The sequence below is a fragment of the Atractosteus spatula genome, chromosome 21 (assembly GCF_055471065.1).
Source record: "Atractosteus spatula isolate fAtrSpa1 chromosome 21, fAtrSpa1.hap1, whole genome shotgun sequence".
Classification (NCBI taxonomy): Eukaryota; Metazoa; Chordata; class Actinopteri; order Semionotiformes; family Lepisosteidae; genus Atractosteus; species Atractosteus spatula.
Window position 1 is genome coordinate 2,575,449 of NC_142726.1, and position 25,545 is coordinate 2,600,993.

At 39.7% G+C, this 25,545-nt stretch overlaps 1 protein-coding gene across 1 annotated transcript in view; it reads right to left on the reverse strand.

Annotated features, from left to right (window-relative positions):
• pepd (peptidase D) overlaps positions 1-25,545 on the reverse strand; it is a 116,685-nt gene that overhangs the window by 79,088 nt on the left and 12,052 nt on the right. Inside the window, exons 4-7 of the mRNA XM_088938593.1 lie at positions 22,381-22,444; positions 6,774-6,821; positions 5,583-5,644; positions 3,704-3,748 (exon numbers count right to left, since the gene is read on the reverse strand). Coding sequence (XP_088794719.1) covers positions 3,704-3,748; positions 5,583-5,644; positions 6,774-6,821; positions 22,381-22,444 — 219 coding nt within the window. The remainder of the gene's footprint in view (positions 1-3,703; positions 3,749-5,582; positions 5,645-6,773; positions 6,822-22,380; positions 22,445-25,545) is intronic.

The following is a 25,545-nucleotide window of genomic DNA, read 5'->3' on the forward strand; positions in this document are numbered from 1 at the left end:
CTAAGGATGTATTTTCAATGTGCACTTGGCAAGAAATTAAACTGGGAAATGAAGCCTATTGTATTGCCATATTCCTCACTAAACAATTAAACGGGAAAGAATGATCCCCGTTTGTGGATTTTCATCTGCAGTTATTCAAGAGCAATAAAAATTCCTATAATTCAGGGATTAACGCACAGAGCAAGTCTCTGCTGAGGATCTTTAAATTCATGCGTTGCTACAAGAGAGTCTCTTGGAGAAAAGCTGCAGTATGTTGCCTCACTGTGGCGTTCTCGCCAGCCAGAAGCCAAGCTTCCTTGCTACAGTCATAACCCGTACTCTACTTGGAAACAATTAAGAAGACACTACCACACTACGGAAGTATAAATCCTGCTCTCTCCAGTCTGAGAGTGCAGCGCCTCCAGCAGAGAACATCTATCAAGTGGAGACGGCATGGCGTGGTGCAATTACATGATCAATATATTTCTATCACCAACAAAAGAGGACAGGGAAACAGGGCAGAAAGTTAGACTGAGAATACCACCAGGCCCAAAATCCTCAGCCCCTCCCCTGCAGAAGATGAACGTCTTCATACTGAACAGTCCTTTCCACGGCCCTAAAAATAAACCAGACTTCCCGAATCAGCACTGCCAAAGACGAAGAAGATTGGAACTGGAATTCGAGACAAAAGATGTGAGATCCAACCTCAGGATGAAGGAAGAAAGCAAGCAAGAAACTCTTATTTTGCAAAATACAGAAGAGAATAATATTTGCAATTACAATACAGCTTTGGCTGTTTCCTGAAAAAAAAAGGCAAATGTATAAATAATAATATCATTGAATTTTAAATGTTTAATCATCAAATTGAATAACTAAAAATAAAATTGAATCTTACGAATGCTGTGAACGGTGAGCAATATCAATGAAGGGCTTCCTTTGCACTGAAGGTATCATACAGTACCAAGTAGGGTAACAGAGACGTTTTATGAACGCAAATGTTATTAACAATAAACTGTCAATGAATAAAAAACGTATGAGAAAATGATCTTAGTTTTATTAAAAGTTACTAATCAATGGTTGGCATCAGTCACAAATAGCTTTTTAGCACTTAATTAATGTTGGTTACCATTGACACTCTTTAAATGGTAATCTGTTACAGGTAATATACTGTACATTCATTTTTTTCCTTTATTTCTGTGCCTATACATTCAGGAAACAGTTTTAAATGTTCTCAATCATAAGCACTTTTAATACAGATTCCTCTAATTGCAAAAAATAAAATTCCTTTTTTGTTGTTTAAACACAATCATTCCTCCTACTCCTAGTGCAGCTAAGCTAAAGGAAGGAGTTCTGCAGTGTACTCAAATGAATCTTTAAGACAAAGCTCGCTCGCAGTTCCCCATACTTCACCATTGTTAGCTGTGCTAAATATACATACTGTATGTTTGTTTTTCTTCAGAAAAGAATAAAAAATGATTTTGTTGGCAAGAAAGAATACTTTTCAAAACCAATTGTTTATGTTTATTTTTCATACAATAGCTGTTGACAGGCCTTACAAAACTACAGTAATTGCAATTTTATGCCCTCGATAATATTTTTTTTTGTTGAGAACAAAATCTCAGAATGATTAAATCTTAGAAATACACAGAAGAGTATATTTTAATCCAGTTCGATTTGAGTAATCTAATTCCTATTTCATCTCATATTTAAAATTACTACTGGACAAAGCCTTATGTATTAGTAAAGGATTTTTAAAAATTCTTTAGTATCATAACTCAGTACTTCACAGCGTATCAACCATTTCATGATGTACAGTATATTGACATCAAGCATTTAATCTCCATCAAAATTACAGCTCAACTAGTTGCAAGGCTTGTAAAGCCAATTTTGTTCCACTATTGCCAAATAATTGTAAGTGAATTTTCAAATGATTTTAAGTGACTTTTTTAACTTTCTTTATTCAGCAATGTTGTCTGTACCAGACATGCAACTATAAACGATCACACCCATCTCACAACTATTTTAAAAGAATCCATCAAAAGTAAACAGCAAATCACAAATGTCTATACCATATATAGAGATCTCATTTTCTTTTACTCTTTACATATTTCTGCTTTTCTTGAGCTTCAATTCTAGCTTATCTACAACTGCAGTTGACTTTATTATATTTTGTCAAATTATGTTTATGATGTGAATGAAGAAAAGAACGGAGTGAGTTGGTTTGAGAACTAAATATTTTTTCAACACTAAGGTACAATAGTATCGTGAATGCACTATATACCACCTGCTCAATAAATGTAGAAGGCCTGGCAAGAGCATTCACTCCCTACAATGCCGTCCCGTATTGCTCAATTTTAAATTAGACTTTTTTTAAAGTCAAGATTTTTTATTAAAGCTTGAATGCTTAAACCTTTCACGGGTGGAAAATAGTTAAATGTCAGCAAAAATTGCAAAAGCGTTCGCCACTCTTACTGCTGAACTGGAAGTGGTACGAGCACACACACTTGTCAGGAAAGACACCCGCAAGCCAAACCCTGTTGTGTGTTTAAATATGTTTTAAGACTTCACTTTATGCATACAGAGAAAACAAAAAACTCAACAATTGATAAAACAGCACAAGGCACTCCCATAAACCTGAAGTTATTACACACTGTACTCTTAACTGGTAGGAGGTGGAAATGTTGAAATAGGTAGACGAGGACCCGCCCACCACCACCCATCTCCTAACCTCATCGTCCGCTGAAGCTTCACGGGACAGCCGGAGCCTATCCCAGCAAGCAACAGGAGCAAGGCAGGGTACACCCTGGATGGAACATCAGTCCATCGCAGGGCACACACAGACACTCTCACACCAGGGTCACCAGGGCCAGTTTTCCCAAAAGCCAAATAACCTACCTGTATGTGTTTGGAGTGTGGAAGAACTCTGGAACACCCAGAGGAAACCCACGCAAACACAGGGAGAACATGCAAACTCCACACAGACAGCACCCCATTTCCAGAACTAAGCCCAGGGCCCCAGCACTGTGAGGCAGCAACGCTAACCACGGTGTCACCATGCCACCTATCCACTATCATGTCAAGGATACGACTAAAACACAATTGAGTGCCACTAGAGACGATGAGGTATATTTTTGAAAAGACACGTACAGCAGGGAATAGAAGGGGTGAATGAGAACTGCTGTATGTTCCATTTATCCGATTGGAACACCAGGAAAAAAAAAACATTCAGAAACCAAGCAGTCCTATAAAAAAGGCAACTTGAGCTCTCAACACAAATTACACGAGCTTTAGGGGGTTCCTTTGTAGATCCTGCAATTGGAGCGAATGAGTTTTCAGAGCTTAAAACAGGATTAACACTCTTGCAGCTCTGATAAAGTGTCATTTTGAGAATGAAGAGAAACAGGAGGGGAAAAGTATAATGTGTATTGAAATGTCAGTCACAAAAGAAAATAAAAACAGGTGTTCTATTGAGAAAGAAGAGATAAAAGTGTTCTTGTTTTGCTTCTTTTAAGAGGGGGTTTAAGCTCACATTGCTTTCACTAAAACCAAAGGACAACTTTTGCAATGTGATGAGACTTGAATTTAAGAAACCAGAGCTAAAGGATGGCTCACTGCAGTTGACGATACTGTCACAGCTTGCATTTTTGAGATATTTTTTTCAAAGTAACTCGGCTATCTGCCAAAGAAGAATTGATATTGCAGGAGATGGGGAACAAATACTCACCACTCCACTATTTCAGGATGCAGAAGAACATTGTTGACTTGGAACCTGAAAGATCAAGGCCAAAATACAGAAAAACATTTGAGCATTTTACCATCAGGACCATTGGTGTGCATCTTAATTTAAAATTCCTGTCTATCAAAGAGAGGTACTGTATGGTGGCTTTGATGGTCTCATAAAACCCAGTTTCATGGCAATGAAAAGCAGTAGTTGCTCTTTTTGGAGTGAACGCAGAGAAAAAAATCACAATCATAAATATAAAACTAAAGCACGGCTATAATTTATCACCATCTTTTATTGAGAGTTAAAAATAAATCTTACAAAAGATCTATAATTACTATAGTGATTTCAGTGAAACAAGGAAATAATATGCCCTACTACACTTTTCATGCACACCTCATAAATACTGATGGATTTCAAAAGCTCATAATGCAAGTCAGCCTTTGCAGATGCACAGTGTATTTGGGGGAGCTGACATTTATCAAAAGAATAAAGTCCTTTATATCAGTATGCATTCCAACACTGAGCAATGACACAGAATGACCTGAGAGGAGAGGAAATTTTATCGAATTTACTTTTCAAAATAGGAAAGAACTAAAAAGAATCTTTTCATATCCAATGTCCAGTCACAGGCAGAAATACCAATTAAAAAACAAACATGTCACGCTAGCAGAACAGTCCACAAAATAGTCACAATATAAGGTTAGAGGTAATGAGAAAAAAACTTTTAATTCAAGTGTAAAATCATTTTTCAGCTTTACAAAAAATACATCTTATTTTCCCAATAGTAGCAGGAGATTGCCTCATGCATTATTTAGCAAGGAAATTCTTTTTGCATTAAGAGATACAATAAAAATATTTCAATATCTTGGCATTAGAGTTATCTCCTTGCAAATGAGATTGCAGTGTCCAAGACCAATGTGAAAATTGAGTTTTTTCCCCAGTTGACAAGAGAGTTTGTATGGCATTATCGAAAGCAAGAAAGTATATATTCTTATGTTAATGAAGTTTTTTTTTTACATTTCGTAGACAGTGATTAAGCTTTGTTAGTTCACTCTGACTACTTCACACTTTTAGCTCCCAATTCTGAGTTTTTAATCATCTCACAAATGGCAGAAGAGGAATGATTAATAGCTACATACTTGTGATACGTTGCCCTGTTAATCTTTGTCAGTCCTCTGTGCATTAAAGGCATTTCCAGGAGCTACAGAACTACAGATTGAGAAACTACGGTTTATTATACCTACAGAGAACCTTGTAACTCGTTTATCACATCTACAAAGCAACATTTACCTCCTTTTTATCACCTTTTAACTACTGCTTTTCAATACAAGGATGTTCAAATGATATATTTAAACTCCTGTGTTGCCCTTTTCTGTGTCCTTTTAGTGACAGCTTTTATTGAACTTAAAAAAAAGAATACAGTATACTAGAAACAAGACATTCTAGTTACATTTAAATAGCCGACGCTCATGTTTAACTTGTACTTTAAATACTGTAGCTCTGGACCAATCATAGAAGGCCTTGTATTTTTGTAAACGTGGACTCCCTTAAGGCTTTTGGAAAACTAGGAATATGATCATACGTTATGAGATGAAACTTCATTTAATCTAATTAAAACAATTAAAAGTACGTTTTGTTGTCTATTAGACTGTCAGCATCTAACGAAAAATGAAAGAATTATGCTAGCAAAATTACAGTACAATCCAACAGACAACATACAGTTCCCACACGTTCGTTGACAAAATCCTTATCAAATTGAATGAATCTGCTTTCATTTGTAGGCATGCACGTTCGGCATCTTCCATATAATCAAAGCCTGATGTGTTTCCTGAACAACTAGCAATTACACTATTAAATTATTGAAACCAATTAAACCTACCGACTGATTCCTTCAAAGGAGGCTTCGCGGCAGGTGCTCCCACTATCTGTATTCAGCCCACGCTGGAAGAAAGACACACTTATTACTTTCCTAGCAAGTCTTCTAATAATGTCAGTCCATTGCAGGGCGGACAAAAGCCAGACATCGATGCTTCTGCCTGTCTGGCCCTAGAGCTAAATGAACTCATCCTAAGTCCTAACAATCTCATAAGGAAAAGATGCTCCTTTTGGACAGAAAGCAACCTCAGTTTTATAAGCCCACTGTTTCACTTGTACTGAGCTGTATTCACACACAGGTAAAGCACTGAAACATAAAATAATTTTGCGTAAAGAAGCACCAACAGTAGATTAGTTTCTACATACAGTCAGAAGCGCAGCAGTTTCTCTGGTCATAGAAGCACACCCAACTCCCCTCAATTCTAATACAGTCTTCTACTGCAAAACTGGTAGAACTGAATGGGTCCCATCTTTTCATGATATTCCATGCTCTTTGGGTTTCATTTTCATTCTGGACCTAAGGTGACACTACAGCCTGGATTACACAAACTGTGCTGTGTAGTTGTGAAGGGCTTTGAAACACAAAACTTATCCAAGTACTGAGTAATCATTCTTTCAGCGGAATGCTAGCAGTGCTGGCGCCAAGCACTTTCTGCCAAGGTCTAAAAAAAATACAAAGCACTAAAACCCGATACCCTACAATGAACACGAATTGCATCTTGAAGAAAAGTAATGACAGCAGGAGATCACGGATGTGCACAGTACATTAGACCTGAGCTAATGTGTATGAAAGACTTCAATTACATATTTCTAAACAGCTCAAAAACAGAGTCAGGGGCAATAAAGCAAACACATTCTTCTTACTTCATGGATCATTTCAACGGATTGAAAACGCCTCTGTTAAGTCTTGCCACTGCCTACAAATATTTGTCTCTTCACAGAACAAACAATGTTGAGAAATAAGATGCCCAATATACTGCACAGTCAGCATCAATATACCAATATATGTATACACATATCAATAATATCGACATACTATATACTCTGAGATTGCCTCACCTATCTCACAATTAATATACTGAGGTAATCTGTCTGTCAGACATGAACCAACCAGGGTTCATCAGGCAGAAATCACTCAGCTAAGCTCTTCTACTGTTCTCAGCCTCTTAAAAGCAATGCTTTGAAATAAACTCACCAGTGTAAGGAGAACTGCTGGGTTCATGCTGGCCAAGACATCAGCAATCTGCAAAAAAAAAAGGAATGAAAACAAATTTTAGAAGCTATTTGCCTACTCTTTTGGGGGTAAAACATGTTAAACATGCATTTTTGCATTTGCAAAGGTCAGGCATGGTGGCACTATCTGTGTGGGGTTTGTATGCTCTCCCTGTGTTTGCACAGGTTTCCTCCAGGTTCTCCAGTCTCCTCTCACAGCCCGAAGGCACACCGGTAGGTTAGTTGGCTTGTGTGTGTGTTTGCGTCTGCCTGCCCTGCGATGGACTGGCATCCCGTCCGGGGCGTATCCCACCTCCCCTGTGACCCTGAATGGGATAAAACAGTTAGTCGAGGGATGGACTGACAGATTTGTAAGGAAGGGCATGGCAGGATGTTTCTGTGAAGCCAGTGACACTGTAATCCAAAGAATCCAGTAATCCAAAGAATCGTGAGCATAAAGGATGATTGCTTCACAGTGGTAGGAGTAAGCATGCAAGTGTGACCAGAAAACAAAAAGATGATACAAGGCAAGGATGAGCCTTTTCTGAACTGAAAAGTCCATCACTCTGCACATGTTCTCCTTTCAGCATTCAGCAGCTCCTCTCTCATGATCAGTCATCTGACACTAAGGTGCTCTTGAAATTTCAAATTCCGAATGGCAAACAATGCTTACAAGAGATTACTGCAGTTAATCACTGCTCTACAAACAGCTTAAATGTCACATTACAATGTGATCACTCTCTGCAACACTTTTATAACAGGAGATGCTGTGTTTACACCTGTGAAACAAATAAACAAGCTGAAACTGAGTTTTGCAAGAAAAACAAATTCTTGCCCTGAGAGTCATGTATGTTTGAGAGCAATGGTTCAACTCAATGGTTTCATAAAGGTTAGAGCAATGGTTTAAGAAAGGTTAAACTCAACTCCAATACAACAGAACTCTATATAACATCCTTTATGCCACAATATTCAAGGCACTTCACATAGATATAAAGTAAAGAGGTTCATAAATATAAATATTAGTTTTAAATTCCTACTGATCCTCACCCTCACAATACAAAGAAGTCTGCTGTGAGTTCCCATGTCAAGAGGTACAGGGAAATAACTCTGAAGGGAAATGAAATTGCAAACCCATGGGAATATGGCAGGAGTTGCGTGTGCTATACGGTACAAGAAAGAAAACTTTGCAGGTGAATTCTGTACAATCGGTAGCTATTACAAGGCTTGGCTTAAAGAAAGAATGGTGACTAAGTCCAGACTGGATGAAATAGAGGCATGGCAAAAACAGAAAAAAAGAAAATATTCGATAATTCACATTTACACACAACTGCCTTTGGCAAAGAAAAATCAGAATCCCCTGCAATGCGAAAGTTAAAAGAAAACTGAAATGGAACCTACCAAGCATCTTTCTTGTTATGCCCACACTTTCCAAAGCAAACCTTTGGTGAAGTTTTAAACCTGAGACAACTTTAGCTCCCTCTGGAAATGGTAACATTTTCACTTTGCTGATTTTAACTGACAGCTTCCTCTTTCACAGGTTAGCTTTAGAGAGATGTCGCACATCTTATTCTTTAGGGCTTCATTTATTGCCTCTAATGCATTATTTATGCAAAAAACAATTAACTGTTTTATGGTGGATCAGGAATTTTAATGTGCTGGCTTACTGCTGTATCCCAATACAGCATACACATAATCAATTTTCAATCAAACAGAGTATACAGTACTTGCAACATCTACCACTGGGAGCAATATCAGCAAATAGATCACATTCTGCATTTTGGGGAAAGAAAAATCAATTGCATCAATGGCACATCATAAAAAAGATACATGGGGTGAAGGGATAACTTTGGGATTTTAACTGATGTTTTCTGTAAGGTGACAATTATTTACAGCACATTCAATCTCAAGCAGACTGCATGACGCTCAGTATGGTGGCCCAGTGTGTCAATGACGCTAGCTGCATTTCTTCAAATTCTCACCAAAACGCAGCACGTGCCTTTATTCGGCACGTTTTCATCTTCGTCTCCGACAAAACACACAAAGACAAAACAGAAAAAGCAGCTGATCTGTCATTACAAACTCCTGCAGGATCCCAGTCTGACAGTATTAGTAGTTAACAGCCCTCATTTTGGTCACATCCAGTTTCTGCCCATGCTGCACCCCAGAGGTATTTACTGGCATTTTATTCAGGTTTTCCTGTTAACGACAAATACTCCGAATCTAAACTCCCTTTTTTGAAATTCCAGACGTGCTTATTTTATTCAATGGTCTCATTGAAGGGACCACATCTTTCACAACACAAAGCCTACTTCCACTTTATAGAGTTGCGGCTTTAACACTGAGTGAGAATGAAAAGACCACTTTGACACAGAACTGCACAAGATGCAGAAGAGAAGGCAACATCAGTGATGATGTGGGCCTCAGTTCTGCACTGCAGGTCCTGCACAGAAGAGATAACTGACCTTCTGTTCTATGTCAGCCACTGCTTAAAGCATGCTTAAGAACAGATGTCCTACTGAGGTTTTATGCTCTACAATGCCTTAAAAGAAAATTAATTAATTTTGAGTAAAGCAACACTTTTGAGAACTAGCAATATTCAATAAACCAGGTTTTTCTTTCCCGAAGTATAAAAAGCGTTCCCTCATTGTGTCCTTTTGTAGCCTCAAATATCAAAACTGAGAAGCATGTGCTCCAGACATGTAGATAGCATTGAAAAAAATAAACATGATTCAAATGAAACCTCAAATGTAATCTTGTACCTCTCTTAACAGTGATGCTTGGAAAAGAGAAAATGTGTTTATTGCAACTCTTGAAAATCTGAACTAATTTGGTGTGACACACAGGGCTATAAATGAGTGATTTTTTTTTAGCAAGCAGCAGTTAGATAAGTGAGAACTTCCTGAAGTGCCATGTACAGTAGCTAATGAACTTCTCTGCTAATTAGTTTTAAAGGAAATATAACAAAGTCTAAATTGGCCCTTTACATCAATCATAGATAAAACATGCATCATTAATATGAGTCTTGCACCACAAATGCACAAACTCACAAATAGTCATTAAAAAGAGACTTAGAGCATTAGCTGACAGAAACACTTGCTTAAGCCTTTGCCTGTGGTCAAGGCAGCATAGCACGCCATTAAAAAAGTCTTACGTGCTGTTAGAGAACTTTGCCAACTACTTGCTAAAAAACCTGCTGAAGCATTTAAAAAAACTGCTGGGCTCCACCCCCTTTCTGTTTCGCACACCCCTAAAGCAAATGCCCAAATCCCAGTTCTGTAAAAACAATTATTTCCCTTGAAATCCCTCTGAAATACAAGAGGGCACTACTATGCTGAGACAGTGTATGTAATGAGAGCAGCTCTGCTCCGTCTCTGCTGGGATTCGCTCAGTCGCTTGCAATCTCAGAGAATATGCAGCACTTCTGTAACACGGTTGGTGCTACTGAGTTATTCTCTCCCCCTCTCACGCTCAAACTTCATTTCTCTGCAGAAGCCTCAGCGACTGATAGACATATGCAGCTGTGCTCTAACCCTCTCAAGATTCGCCCACATGCAAGCTCAGGGTGCACACAGCACCACCCCGTAAGACAGCACTGCCGTGAGCTCTGCATCACCCAAAGACTGAGCCTTCTCCTCTGGGAGCATTCCACAATCTCTAGGTTTCAATCGGGTGACATCACTTTTGAGCCACTGAACCCTATTATACTGTACTCAAGCACTGATCTGCGTCTAGAGAAAAGGGTGCCAGGTGTGATAAGTCCTTATGAAGTCCATTAATCATTAAAAAATGAACAACTGGGTTACACAGCATCCTGTTTTGATTTCTGACAATACATTCACATTAAATTGTGCAATGCTAACTATGCATGCTGTTGCATTTCATTAACCAAATTACACATTTAGCATTAGAAGTTTCCACTGTAACTACATATACAGCATACATGTACAGTAAGTAAATCCACCAGCTTCACAAAGTTTGTGATGTTCCTTCGTATACTCGAATAAAATGTTTATCATTTAAGAAGGCAAATACAATATCTAAAACTTAAAAACAAAACCCAGTAACAGAGAGAAACCAAGCACAGATTCATCCCAAAGCAAAATGCTGAGGACCAGTGGTGCTTTGAGACTGATCAATGGTAGATTAGCGTGTCTTGGTGGCTGCATCACAAATCATTGCAAACGTTCCTCTGGGCAAAAGGGCTCCCAAATTGTGCTTAGAATGTTTAAAAAGGATGCATACAGAAATCAGAGGTGGAGAAAAATCCATGGATAAAGGTAAAAAAGCCGACAAGCCGGAGAAAAAGGGAAAATGCTAGTGTCAGATTAAACTCTGTTCTGAGGCGACTGTATGATTATTACCTGCTGACAACTGTATTCGTTTCAGGAAGATCAAAGATGAACCAAAATGGCCTCCCCTCATCTGTATCTGTATCTTGTGTTTTCAGAAGAATCCTCACTCTGGATGATTACAGGTCTGCTGGCAATACCTGTCTACCCGCGTTGCCAGCTCATTTAATCAGCTTCCGTCCATTTCTAACAGACAGAAAGCACCTGCCAGATCCTGAGCAAGTGTGAATACTCAGTTCTGCGTGAGTATGATGCTCTTTGGCAACTAGAAAACTGCATCTACTCCCGAAGGCTTCCAAGCAAGTCCCAGCCTGTTGTTTGAAGAAAACTGTCCCAACGATTTTTGTAAAGGACCTGTTCGCATTAGATCCAGCATTTTGCCAAGCACACATAGCTTCTTTCAGTTGCGCCAGTTTCCTCCCAAACACATACCAGGAGGTTAACAGGCATCTGGGAATATTAGCCCTGGTGTGAGTGTGAGCGTGTGTCCACTGTCCATAGTATACCTACTAAGATTGTAACTCAATGGCCAAACAGGAGGGTTACTGTTATGGGCAACACACTGATAGTGAAAGAAAAAATGGCAGTCAGCCAAGAATTCCATTTTCACGTACATTTATCCTGTTGGCACTAGAATTAGACCTATAAATCTTGGAAGTTATAGGCATAACAGGAACCAGAGCTATAAAGAAGGAGCCAGTCCATTCCTTTTGGTTTGAGCTTGCTTGCTTTAACAGTATTTTAGTTATATTTATGAAGTGTCAGAGAATTCGAACTAATTTTTCCACTTTGAGTGCTGTCTGTGCAATGCACTGAATGCACCCCACCTTTAAAAGACACCCCAAAGACAGGCTTTCCCCCAGTGGTGTCACATATCACAAGGATGTGCCAAGTTTTGTACTAAAGACTAAAATAAACTATCTTACTCGGGGAGCTGGTTAATGGCTATTGCATAAATGCAGATAAGAAATAAAAAAGGAAATGCCAGAAGGTGCAGGGGTGTTTTTCAGCAGAATAGCTAGCTTGCCACATGCTGGGTTCTGCCTATTTGTCTAGCAAGCAGCTGAAAGACAATCTGAGGCCTCGGTCACAAAATTTATTGCAGAAGGCAAAGGTTGAGCATAAAGCACTGCAGATGAGATCACTGATAGCTGAGCTGAGGCAATCCACCAAAAAAAAACGAAGCTGCCAAAGTTTCCATTAAAGTCAGGGAAAGAATGAGAGGCAGTGAGAGTTGGGGCCTTGGAGGTCATTAAACAGCAGCGAGGATTTGTATCCCTGTTAGATGGGTTGTAGCAGGTCATTAGAAACAAATCCATAAAGAGAAATATCACAGAGCTGGAAGAGAGGGAAAAGAATGTTGATGTCATCTCTGTCACTGCATCGTAGGCACACAGAATAAAGGCTACAAGTTTAATGAAATGAAGATTCACCATGCTGTAGAAATGTAATGATACCCCCGTACACCAGTACTTCACAACATGCATCATGTGGCAATGCAGTATCATGGCATTCTTTGCATTTTCACTTGTTATCAGGTGTACTGCTCAACAAGAGTGTCAAATATACATATTGGAACTATACTGCTATGAAACAACACATCGTGGTCTGATTCAGCCCTCATTCAGCTGCTGTCTGCACACTGTGATGAAGCCTGTGGCTTAGATGGTTATTTCTCAGGCATGTCAGTGTTCCTAATTAATAACTGGTGTTAAATGTCAGCAAGCTTGGCGCTGTACATGCAGGAAGCATTACTCTCGGTCTCTGTGGCAACAGCGCTAGAACATGTAAGAATAAATCTGCACTCCATCAAGATTTAAATATTTAATAGGATGAATTATTAAGCATTATTAAATAATATTATTTAATATTAATATTAAAAAGGTATAGATCTGACAAAGTGCAAAAATGTTGTTGACTTATTTAGTTAGCAATTACAACAGATGTGCATGAATTAAAATGAGTTTTGTTTTGTTTTTTTAACATTAAACATTAACAAATAGATTTTCATGCCCCACTCTAACCTGGTCTTGCCAGGTGTCAGAACGAGATGTGAGGCCGGGCCTGGCCACCTGGAGGGGAGGCAAGGTGCTGGGCCAGTAGGTGGCACTATTCCCTCTGGACCAGAGCTTTCAGCCCAGGGCCCCTGCATGATGAACAGGGCTACTACAGTAGTACTACTATTACTCTGCTCTCCTCCCCACTGATAGCTGATGTGTGGCGAGTGTTCTGGAGCACTATGGCTGCTGTCACATCATCCAGGTGGATGCTGCACACTGGTGGTGGTGGTGGAGGGGATCCCCATTACCTGTAAAGCGCTTTGAGTGGAGTGTCCAGAAAAGCGCTACATAAGTGTAAGCAATTATAATTATTATTATTACAGCATGTTGAGGGAAGTGTCATCCACCACATGAGACACTAAACGTCACTGCTGCTAAGAGTAAAGATGTTAACACTAGTGTACTGGATCATTTGTATCCTGGACTTGTGCAATCTGTTAAACTCCTTAAAGTTCTCCCCTAATTCAATATTTGAAGCAATCTCTCAGTTCTCTACACCTGTTCTGTTGCGTAGTGGAGCCAGTGACACAAAATGGCACAGCCACAGTCTCCCTCCGCTTATAAGTAAAGCGCTTCCAGATCCTTTGTGATGACAAGTGCTACACAAACTGAAGGAATGATTATGACATTCATAGCAACGGCCTTTCAGATGTGCAACCCGAACAGTAGCAAACTACAGCAGAAAGGAGGAGGATAATCTAATTCCCCAGCTATATTTGGCTGTATGGAAACAGTCTTCCTTCCCCATTGTGAAGCATAAAAATATTTTCTTAACATTTTGAGTGCCTATGAAGCTATATTTAAAGCAGGAAAAAGATTTTACAGCTGAACAATTTTTGACAACTGCAATTTTCCAGAGTATTTGACTGCTTCCAGATCCAGCCTTGTTTTGAGTATAATGATATGTATCATGGCTTCGGTACATAGACACACTTCACATATTCCGCCAGATTTCTAGAAGCCTATATTTATATACTGCAGATATGTTATCAAGCACAAAATCTGTAGGTAATCAAGCCCACAAGAAAAAAACATAGCTGATTATGCATTTATTACCACCTTCATAACCATAAATATCTGTAGTATCTCCTTACTTTAATCTGTAATATAATGTTACAGCATTTTTGCACTACAGCAACTGGAACAATTACAAAGCAGAGTATTTCTCAATTTCTGCTAGTTGTTTCTGGCTAGCATAGACAATGAAGTCCAGAGTCCTAGCTAACCTCTGGATATCTCAAGATGAACAAAGACAGCAAAATTGTGCTACCCAGCAGTCCATGATGTACATCAAATAGCAATAAGAAGTGAAAATAACATTTCCTCTGAAAGAGAACTCAAAACAGATCTTGAGTTGTTAAAACTCACTTTGCTAAAATGGTGTCAACCAATAACGTTCACCATCTTTTTGTGAGGACTAATTAAAAAAAAATATATGATCAAAATTCTTTTTGCTTAATAACACTTTAAGAATTTGACAAAGAAACTAAAAGAGTGCAGTAAGCAGTAGCAAAGAGATATTAATAAACGTGCTACAGACTAATCCAAACCCCAAATGTATTAGGATTATTTTGAGCTTTCTCCGTTGATGAAAATGAAAAAAATGAGCGATGCGTATCGCAATCACACCGAAATGTGACTCCACAGTTGTCATATAACAGTACTGTGGAAGAGAGATTTTTGCTTGTTATGGAAAAAAATAAACAACATCTGATGATTAAGTTCCTGTTGGAGAAGGTTATGAGAAGAGGCTCACTGCTCAGATGTAAGGGCATCTAGGTGGAACCTTAAGTAAGCAATGATGGGTTTTAGAGAGCGCACAAACTCTCCCGTTAGAAAGAGCAACAATTTCAATGTTGACAGTATTCTTGTACAGTAGGGATTTTCTTTCCTTTCACATCCATATCTTCTAAAAAATACCAAATGTTCTGCCTCTGACGGTACAACCGGCTGCTTATAGGTGAAAGCCACAGCTTATTACTAAAAACTGGCTTAAAGTGCGGCTCTGGGAAAATGCCAGATTTTTGGTGCCGCGCCTAAAAACTTCAGACTCCAAGGACAGGGGAGAATATACAATGAGAGAAGAGCACAGCATTCACCGATCCACACAGGAAAGTGAGAAAAACACGAAAAGCCGGCTGATGCAAGAGCAGAGCTTAGAAGAAGCAAGTGGAAACCAGGTGCAAGCGCATTTAAAACCGAGAGCAGGCAGAGGATTTACCCAAAGGGTTGGGGGAGTATGGAACAGCTGGATGGCATACCCGGACGCTACCCATCAGTGCGCCTCTGTCATTAGAGGAGACTGCAAGAAAAAGACGAAGCAGTCCAGGTTTGCTCATTTTCCACAAGCTCACTGTGGGCAGCTGGGTGGCTTGTTAATTACTGATCAGGGTAGCTGTGTCTTTCCACAGGCGACTGTGGCAGATTGCTGCATATGAACATCCCCACACTCAGGCTGCTCATTATAAGCTCCGAGTGCTGGGACTCCTCGATGCGCTCTGTGGATTGGACAGAGAATCCACATTCAATGGGCCGTACTGGAGCCGCGCTCACGGTCATCATCCCTGTGTTTATCGCCCCCCCCCCACCCCACCACAATACCAGAGTCCCATAAACAATCGCCGCGAGCCACCGGCGAGATGAATTTCAGCTAATGACAATCATCTCCCCTCACTTCCGACTTTGTTTAATCCCCTGGACTGTCTTACCAAAGCGACACCAGATGCGAAGAGGAACTAGCCCCTGAATATTAAACGAGGCAAGGCGCTGACTTCCAAGCCAGTGCCACCCAAGCATCAGCTGCTCATTAGTATGTGCGAAGGCGCCGTTCCTAACAAGAGTCGGAGACTGTTGACAGAGAGGATTGCCGCCTCCTGTCTGCGTCTTAACTCTCCCAGCTTGGTACTGCTGATTTCAGATTACCCCTCCAGAGTTTGTTTGGTTTTCTTTTCACCTTGTTTTGTATGGGAATTACATTTTCAAATTAATTCTTTAACAGCAAGGGTACTACCCTGACGGATAAGGTTTTGATTTTGCTATGAAGGACAGTGTGCTGCTGTACTTCTTTCCCCGGTGCTTGCAGAGTGCATAGTTTCTGACTGCCCAGACTCTGGATCTGGAAAATTCAAATTCTTTCGAACAGGAACTGCTTTAGCTGGCACCACCTCAAATGCATTCCAATGAAATGAGAAGGTAAAAGCCAGCTGATTTTATCCTCTCTTGTCCATTCTCACTGCTGTCTAATACTTTCAACAGCCCTGCATCTTTTCCAGTATCTGTACTTGGAGGTTCAAAGATTCCAGAACAGATTACCGTCTAAACTCAACATAATACTGTCTACAAGAGAACCAAATGTCTCTCAACACACATTCTCAAAAACAACTGAAGAACAGAGAATTTAAGGGAAATAAAACACGGGCATTTCTTTTTTTTCAGAAGATAAATCAGAACCGGGAACATAAAGCAATTAGCTTGAAGGTTACTGTGCTTATATTGACAGGTTAATGTCCCTTAAAGGTTAAAGGGCTATTCAATGTAAAAATATTAATGACTTTTCATTGGTCATGCATTATATATACATTAAGTCTGTGAAATATTGATGTGAAATGCAGTTTTGGAGCTGACGGGCAGCTTCAGACGTTTTCCTCGAGGACTATACTCAAATGCACTTCCTCCAAGATCTCTGTGTAATTCAGAATAGCCTGTTATGTGTTAAACCCACTCTAGTCAGAAAAATGTCGGTTCACAGCAATGAACCCTGCGGTCACACACAGGAAAGAATCAGAAAGTGTGGGCAGACTCTCCTCCAACCAGCCCACTTTCGAGCCCCTCGCCTCTCAACATGTCCCTACCAGAGACTCAGTGACAACAGGGGCAGAGGCACACCGAGGAGGCTGTGTCACTGAGAGTGTGGAAATGAATAGATAAGAGACCGGGAGGCACTTCTCTACACAAAGCGTGGTAAGAGTGTGGAACAAGCTACCCAGCCATGTTGTTGAAGCCCATACCTTGGTTTCTTTCAAGAAACAGCTGGATGAGATCCTTGGATCAACAACCAAGCAGGTTAGATGGGCTGAAAGGTCTCCTCTCACTTGTCACCTTTCTTAAGCAATTATATCACCCTTGGGTACAGCCCACTAGTGACATGATCCAGGCTCGAACCCATGATCACAGAGCCCATGCAATCAACTGATGGTGGAATCACACAGCAGGGCCTAAGATATTCCTGCCCTGGCCTGTGCTACCTACTGAGACCATGAATACCGCAGAGGTGGCTACAAGTGCTCTCTGATGCCTGCTGGCAGTGATACACATTTGAAGTTCATGAGGCACACACACTTACACAACCCTCCTAAAACCACAGCACTGCATTTTTCTAAAGCCAAGATTAATCTGTGTTTACAATAATTAAAAACCAAATAAAAATACAAGTTAATCTATAAAACATGTTTTCATCAAATGCCAGCAACGGTATTGTACAAAAATATTACAATTTTGATCAAACTTGGACTGAAAACAAAGTTTGAACATGTCAGCAAAGGGTTTTTTCCTCTCTTTGCATCAAGGAGCACAAGAAAATGAGAAAATGCTTGTAACTGGAAAACATAATAAATTAATCTCTTTAAAAGCCGTGCCTTCAAATTCAGATAAGCTTTGACATTTTCATAGCATTAACTTGATAATTTTGTCCTTTGCTGCCTAAGGAAAATACAGATTCTTCCAAAGTAAAAATGAACACTGTTCAGTGGATGTGAGAAATCTCTTTGGCTGCCTTATTTATCATATACTAGACAAAATATATTTGACTGACTGTGACAAACTGTGACTGTAGATAAAGGGGAACCTGACACTTTTTTCATTTCACTTTCATCTTTAAATTCTCTCGTACTATAATGTATCATAATATATTGCCCATTGATTTGGAAATCTGTTTTAAGGGGAATACATCAATAAGCACATAGACTGCTAAATGCATTAGGCACCATTCACAATTATATTACAGCAAAAAGTCAATGGAGATTGATGAATGAGAACAGGGCTGTTCACCTTCCCAATAAACAATCTTGTCATTCATAATTTATGAATCCAGAGTCTGACATGAGCCCAGTCTTTTACATGATGAACTAGGCAGAATCCAAACATTTATTTGCTTTAGTCACACTTGACACTTCAAGGTATATTGATTTTTGTTTTCTAAGTAAAGATAATTGTTTGCAAAAATTCCCTTTCTTCTTTCCTGGAAGACTTTGATAGATGACGAAAGATAAAGAAAACAACCTGGTCTGAAAGGGCCGAACACAAGGAACTAAATTCATAAAAAACTGCACAGAGAAAAAACTTACAAAATGTCCATGAGTGATACCTATAACACACATATAACAGACAACAGAATGTCATAATCAAACCCAGTGCAAAAAAAGATGGAAAGCATCTTTGTTTTCAGAAGCTCACGTTTGACCTTCCTTCACTACAGCCCCTTAGGAGCCACAAGCACCCTCAAGGTGATGCCTGATCATCAAGCCAGCTCAGCTACCCTCCCTCCTTCGAAACGCCACCTGAAGAGACAGGACAGGTTCTCTGCTCAGCTCCACAGCCACAGCAGGATTCGCTTCATCTGAATTCAATGCAGATCTGCGAGTTGTCAAGCACCCTTGTTACGAGATGCTTACCTGGCAAGATCAAAACCTGTCAGGGAGAGAGATTTCAATCTGACGCAGAGAACCTGTCTAGCCAGAGACGGGGCTTAGTAACTACAAGGGCCGAGATGCTCCTGGGATGAAAAAACCCGGGCAGAGCTCACTTGTCTTGCTCGTCTGTCCCACAGTGTGCTGAACACAAAATCACAATTAGGAGTGACCTTCCCCTCCTAGACCCCAAACTACCCAGAATTTTTCCACTGAAAAGCTGCCCGCAGTCTAGGCTGGAGTGTCCTGTAATAGCCAATCCTGTGCTGCAGAGGAACAGACCCAGCATGGAAACAGCCTAGAAGTTTGAAATAGCCTACCTAAAATAAACTTTTTTGCGTACCTTAGACTAAAATGAGTGTCAGGTTACACTGTTACTACCACTTTGTAGTATTGTGCAATGTACTGTAGGTTAACAGCTATGCAAGACGTACTGTAAACTGCTTCAGTGCATACCAGATAGCAGCTAGTCTGCTTTACCTGTATTAGGTGATCATAGGATTGCAGTCTGGCAAAAAAAAATACAGCAGAAAAACTGTCCAAACAGAATGTATATGCCTGAATGTACAATTCTTACAAGGTGCAACACATAAATCTCAAAACGCAAGGCTTCCACAACTATTTAGAAGTCTCCACTATGTTGGCATATTTTTTGGTTACTCCACAGTTCTCCATGCTAACAGGGCCCTAAAAACTCCAGCAAGGAGTCAGTGGAGTGTTTCTGTAGATTTAATAGTCTGCCATACTTGTTACATTCTAAACCACAAACTCTTCACAGCATTTTCCAGCTAACCAGACAGGTGGGCCAACAACCTCAGGTCCTAGGAGATTAGCCTCAGCATCACTCTGCGCAGGTCAAATTTTAACATGACAGGTCCCTGATGCAGCTTTTATATAACAAGGAAGATATCCTAACTGCAGATACTATCTAAAATCTCTAAGAGAGATAAGTGTCAGGTCTGCTTCTACAACATATAATGAAGTAGATTTAAGTACTGCTGCACAACATCTCTTTATTAATCTTATTGATTTTTCTTTATTTGGGCTTTTATCATGGGAGTATGAGTGTATTAACTGTTTATCTTTATTGAATATCAACGCATCCTAAACCTGAGTGTGGATTAGTTTGAGTAATGATAAGGCTGACACTTTTAGTACTATTTGCATTAATAAATCTCAGTACAGCAGGGAACATCTAAAATTATTTCCATCCTCCTTGACAAAATGTGTTTCCTCATTGCATGCACAATTATAATTGACCCCCACAATACCTGACCTCAGACTGCCCATGTCTTTTTTAAGGAATAAGGGGTAATACAGAGCAGCATACCAGTTCAGTTCACTGATCAAAAAGACAAACTGTACATGATTGCATGTTAATTTCAGCTGTATAAATCTGACCGATAACAAATGACTACAAAGAAACTAAGATTTAAACCAAGAGATCCCTAGAAATTAGCAAGTGGTTTAAAAATTCCTCAATTTCTTGTGGTAAGTATTCATAAAAGCCCAAATTCTGTCATCTGCCTTCAGTTTAAATTTTACCTTTCTGCCTTCCAGCCAGACTCATTAATATTTCATGTCAGTATGAAATGTGATCCTTGTAATAATACAAGGAAGATTAGCTAGAGATACTAAAACGTGAATCAACCCCATGCTGGCACATTGCATAGGCCTGATGTGACCTGCAGTTCAACTCACACCCTTAATGTTCCAAATTTCAAACAGCCTCACTATTTTCAAACCTCACAGTAAATGACAACATCATATACAGGCTTTGGAGGAATATTCCCAACTTTTACTAGGGAAGGACACACTAAGACTGGTTTAAAATCTGTCTTTCAGTCATATTTTAAATACTTGGGTCCTTTAATTCATAGTCAAACAACAAGCTGCACAAAGTAATCAGAGAATTGTGAACTGGAGATTTCCTGTTGCGTCCTAGCAATTGAAATCCAGAACAGGAGACATTGCTTTACACAAAGTGTTGTGGGAGTATGGAATAAGCAACCAAGACATGCTGTCAACGTTGTTAACTTGGCTGCTTTTAAGAAACAGCTGCATGAGATCCTTGGATCAATGAACTACTAACTACCAAATGGGTTAAATGGACAAAATTACCTCCTCTTGCCTTATTGTGATTCATCGCATCCTCACCTTCTATGTATAGATTATATGGGTTATTTGGTATCTGTGTTTCATTCATTGTACCTTACACTTAACCAAGGGACTGTCATACATTATGGGTAAAGTATTTCAACAGGAAAACCTTAGAGCAACACCATACAGTACTGAAAGGAACATTCCACTGTATTATAATAGTGACTGAGTATTACCAACACAGACAGACATCAAAAATTACATATTACAAAAAATAACTCAATAACTCATATCAGCGGCCACCATGTTTTGCCCTCTTCAGAGTTTTAGGAACGTGTATGCTTAACATTATGCTTACTAATTCTGCTGCAGGTCACAAATCCGGAAGTGGAGAGCAAAACAAACAAACCGCTGACTAGACTACAGCCTCCTCTGCTACAGTAGAAACACAACCGCCCCCCCCCAGGCAGCATTACAGCTGAAAACAGGGGGAAGAGCGAAAGAGATTTACAGTGTCCTGCAAAAATACTGGGAGTGGAAAAACTGTTACTTTGCTGTACTGTCAAGCAGTTTCTATTGGTTGATCATGAGAGTGATCTAATATGTTTCAAACTAAACATTTCCACTCTGAAATTTGTAATGAGTGCCATAAGGTATCATGAAGTATCTATTTAGTTTTAATGTATATCCTTGTACGTATCATTCATGTTATCTCATGATCATAAATATAAATTGCTTGATTGCAAAGCAGAAATAATGGCTTCGTCTTTGCTGGCCTAATACTGTACTTTTGGATTGGATTTGGACAAGACTGGTGCGTTAATATGGTGGAGTTAGCTGGAGAATCCTGGATCCTGGATCGGTAGATCTGCTGCCCTTAGGAAAAGAGATGCCAGTGTCTTAGCAGTGTTCCAAGAATATCTGTGCAACTTTAACCTGCCATCTGGAAGACAGACACCATCTCCTATGGGCACAAAAGCCCCGATCCCCAAGCATTTTGCTTCCAGATCCTAGTTTGTTTATTCAAATCCTTCCAATTGCTTTCAGTGTGCCTTTAATTAACAGCCTCCCTTTGTTTTGTTTATTTCTTCTCCCTCCTTGCTGACAAGCTGCCAGCAACAATATTCAATTACAAATTATTTTACTAAGGAGGCAGTGCATACTGGAGGTGACAGTGTCACCCAGGGACAACAGAAACACTGTGTGATCTTTCCACGTCAATGAGCTCATTGGTTCCGCTCGGCATGCAGAATCGGAAATTACAGTTATGCATCCAAGCCAAGTGAAGCGTGAGAGCCTGTCACCCCACTGTTTAATGAGAGCTCCTCTCTGATATGTCTTTAGGAAATTAAAAATAAAATGGTGTAAAGAAGGGAAACTTGAAGGGGCTGACTCACATCGCTGGTGTAGTGAACCTCGTGCAGTCCATACTTTTCTTTGAAGTGCTCCCGGGTATGGATCCTGTTGACGAGCAGAATTAAACAAGCCTTAATTACCAGATGTTGAAGACCCTTCTAAGTCATCAGAATGAAGACCCACAAAACTCTCACCAGTCAGCCAACTCCCTGGGGGCCTTAAGGAGACCAGACTGCTGTTAAAATCCTCCCAGCACTGGGCAGAGCTCAGAGATATCACAGCCCCTTTGGCAGGGATGAGACTTAACAGCATGTCTTGCCCAGGTAAAGACACTGGGGCTCTACTTCCAGAAAAAGAAAAAAAGAACACGCACCCCAAAAATCACAGAGGGTCTGCCCAGAAAAACAGATATAAAAAAAGAGTAGTCAGCTGGATGCACTCTGTACTCATAAACAGATTTTATTTAACAAATGTCAAATGTTCCAGCAACAGTTCTGCTTCCAACCAGAGCCATCTTTCGTAGGAGATGAATTGGAAGACTTAATTATTTGCTGAATCATTCTGGTACCCTCTATGCTAAGGGATACATTTCACCCCTCACTTAACATTAATTAATCCAGTTTAAAGTTTGTTGTGTTGAGGCCTGTATGATAAGAGCTTGAGAACAGCCTTTATTTACTGAAGCTGCTGCACATCAGTTAAACGGATCCTGGCTGTGTGGGCGTTCACAGTATTTTAATCGGTACTGCGTGTGCCACATCGCTTTTGTGAGCTTAATCCAGGCCCGCAGAGGTGTCAATTAAAAGTGCCGTCCTGATGCAGGAAATAAGATTCCTTTTGAAAAAAAGTTCCTGCTCTCAAAACTAGAATCATTATCCTCCTCGGCTCCAAGCAGCTGCAAGAGATCCACCACTTCTCCCCTCGCAAAGCATCGCCTCACAAATGTACATGATTGCTAACAGAAAACAAGACAAATAATATATATATACTGTACATAGTTCAGGAATAACAAAGATGTGCTGGAAGACTGCTGTTGGATCTGCTTTGTTGAGCAGCTGTGTGGGTGGATTCACAGCCTGTCAGAAAATATTTTTAGAGGAGGGACTGTATCTGGAGACTTTATAGGTAGAGATAAGCTGTAGGGAATATATTTTTCTTTTTTTAGTCAAGTAAATATGCATGAAACTAAATTTAGGTATGTAAATAATCCCTTTTATATAGGCTTTAAAGAAATTTTATCTGCTGGCTGAATATCCCTTACGTTTCTTTCAGTCTTTGCAAACTTTCCAACACTTTTGAATGTTTAAACATCACTTGAAACCTAGAACATTTTGTCACTCTACTTGTGAAAGACTATCATTATTGCTGCCATTATAGTAGGTACATAACTTTAACTTTACAGTATGAACTGTGTCACTCAAAGTTGAGTTTCGAATTTGCTTAAACGCGAGTTTAAAAAAGCCACAATAGTTATAAACTATTTTATAAACTTATTTTTAAAATGCACAAAGTGCAGTTTGCAAGGTCTCCTCGACTTTTGGGGTATTTTTCACAGTTCCTCCCACACGTTCATGTCTTCCTGACATGTATGTATGCAGATGTCTCTCAGCTGACATCTACAACAATTGTCACAAAGCTCCTACAGCCAGTGACAAGATAAACAACTGTCTTCGTCGCTTATTAAAACACAAAAACACTGTCAAAAGTTCTGTTCACCAGACAGCTTGTGTTCTGCTGTACAGAAGATACTTTCAGCATGGAGCCTGTGAAACTACCCTTCTTCTGGGACAATTAAATAAATCTGCATAATGTATCCAAACCTCAACAGGTAAGACTGCATGCTCTGCTGTCATGGAAAGGAAAATGGCAGGCGTCATGTTAATTAATTACAAGTAAGAGCGAGGAATAGGCATGGAGCGATGTCAACAATGCACCTTTCAAATTAAAACAGAAATTAATTAATCACGCCTTATTTAATTACCTCTTGCCTGCCTCTCTGTTTAGACAGTTGAAGCAAAAGCGTGTCATTTGAATCATGAAAACCAAGAAGCTTTCAAAGGAAATCAAGGAAGAAGTGCTTAAGAGGCACAGGTCAGAAGGAGGTTACTTTTCCCATTGAGTACAGTGACGTCCAACATTATGAAGTAGACTGTGCACCATACTACCCATTTACAACATATAATGAGCCACCATCTCAAACAGAGAAGCCAGGTAAGCAGGAGACTTGTCATGGACGCCACTGTGAGGCAGAAGTGACTCTGAAAGATATGCAAAATTGTATGTTTGAAATGGGAGTCTCTGTTCACTCACTGACAATATAATATGTGTCCCCGCACACTTCTGGCCTGTATGGGAAAGTGGCATGAAAAAACTCATCTTAAATCTTCTATGACATATAATGCAGACATGTGGCAGGACACAAAAAATGTGTCCTGTCCTGTAGGAGACAGAAATTGAAGTTTGTCTAAATGCAGAGCTTTGTGTTTGGCGCAAACCCAACACAACACATCACCCACTCAGCACCATCCCAGCAGTCAAGCATGATGCTCACCATATCATATCGGCAGGGACTGGGAATGTTTCAGAACTGAGTGAAAAATGGGCGGTGCAAAGTACTGGCAAATTTTAGAGGAAAAAGGTAGAGGAACACCTAACAGAGTTCTGGAAAACACAGCTCCTGGAAAACACAGCTGATTGACTGTTTATCCACTAAATTGGTTAAATTTAGTAATTAAGGCCTGAAAGGGATTGGAATATTGGACAACATGTTTTCTAACACAGTGTTTCTCATACTTTTCCAAACCACTGCAGACTTTAACTTCCCTTACACGCACACATCACTGTCCCAAATAAATGATTAATATTACTAAAAAAACGTATTTTAATGTTTAATCTGAGTTTGCATCAAAGTGTGTAGTCGCCTTATTCTTGCAGAAACGGATCAAAGGAAAATAGTGATCTTGCTCAGCCTCTATCATACATTTATGTCTTTTAATGTCTGTCAGGCATGAAAATCTTAACTCTTAAATCTTAAAACAGGTCTCACAAGTACAATCTTAAGAGTGTGGCCTCTGTATAGACCAAACATGCAAAATGGCAGCTGCACCACAAAATGAATCAGTAAATCATACTTAAGATATTCATTTTTGTTTCCCCTACATGACTTTTCCAAAGTTCTGCAGCACAACCATTAAGGTTTAAAGGCA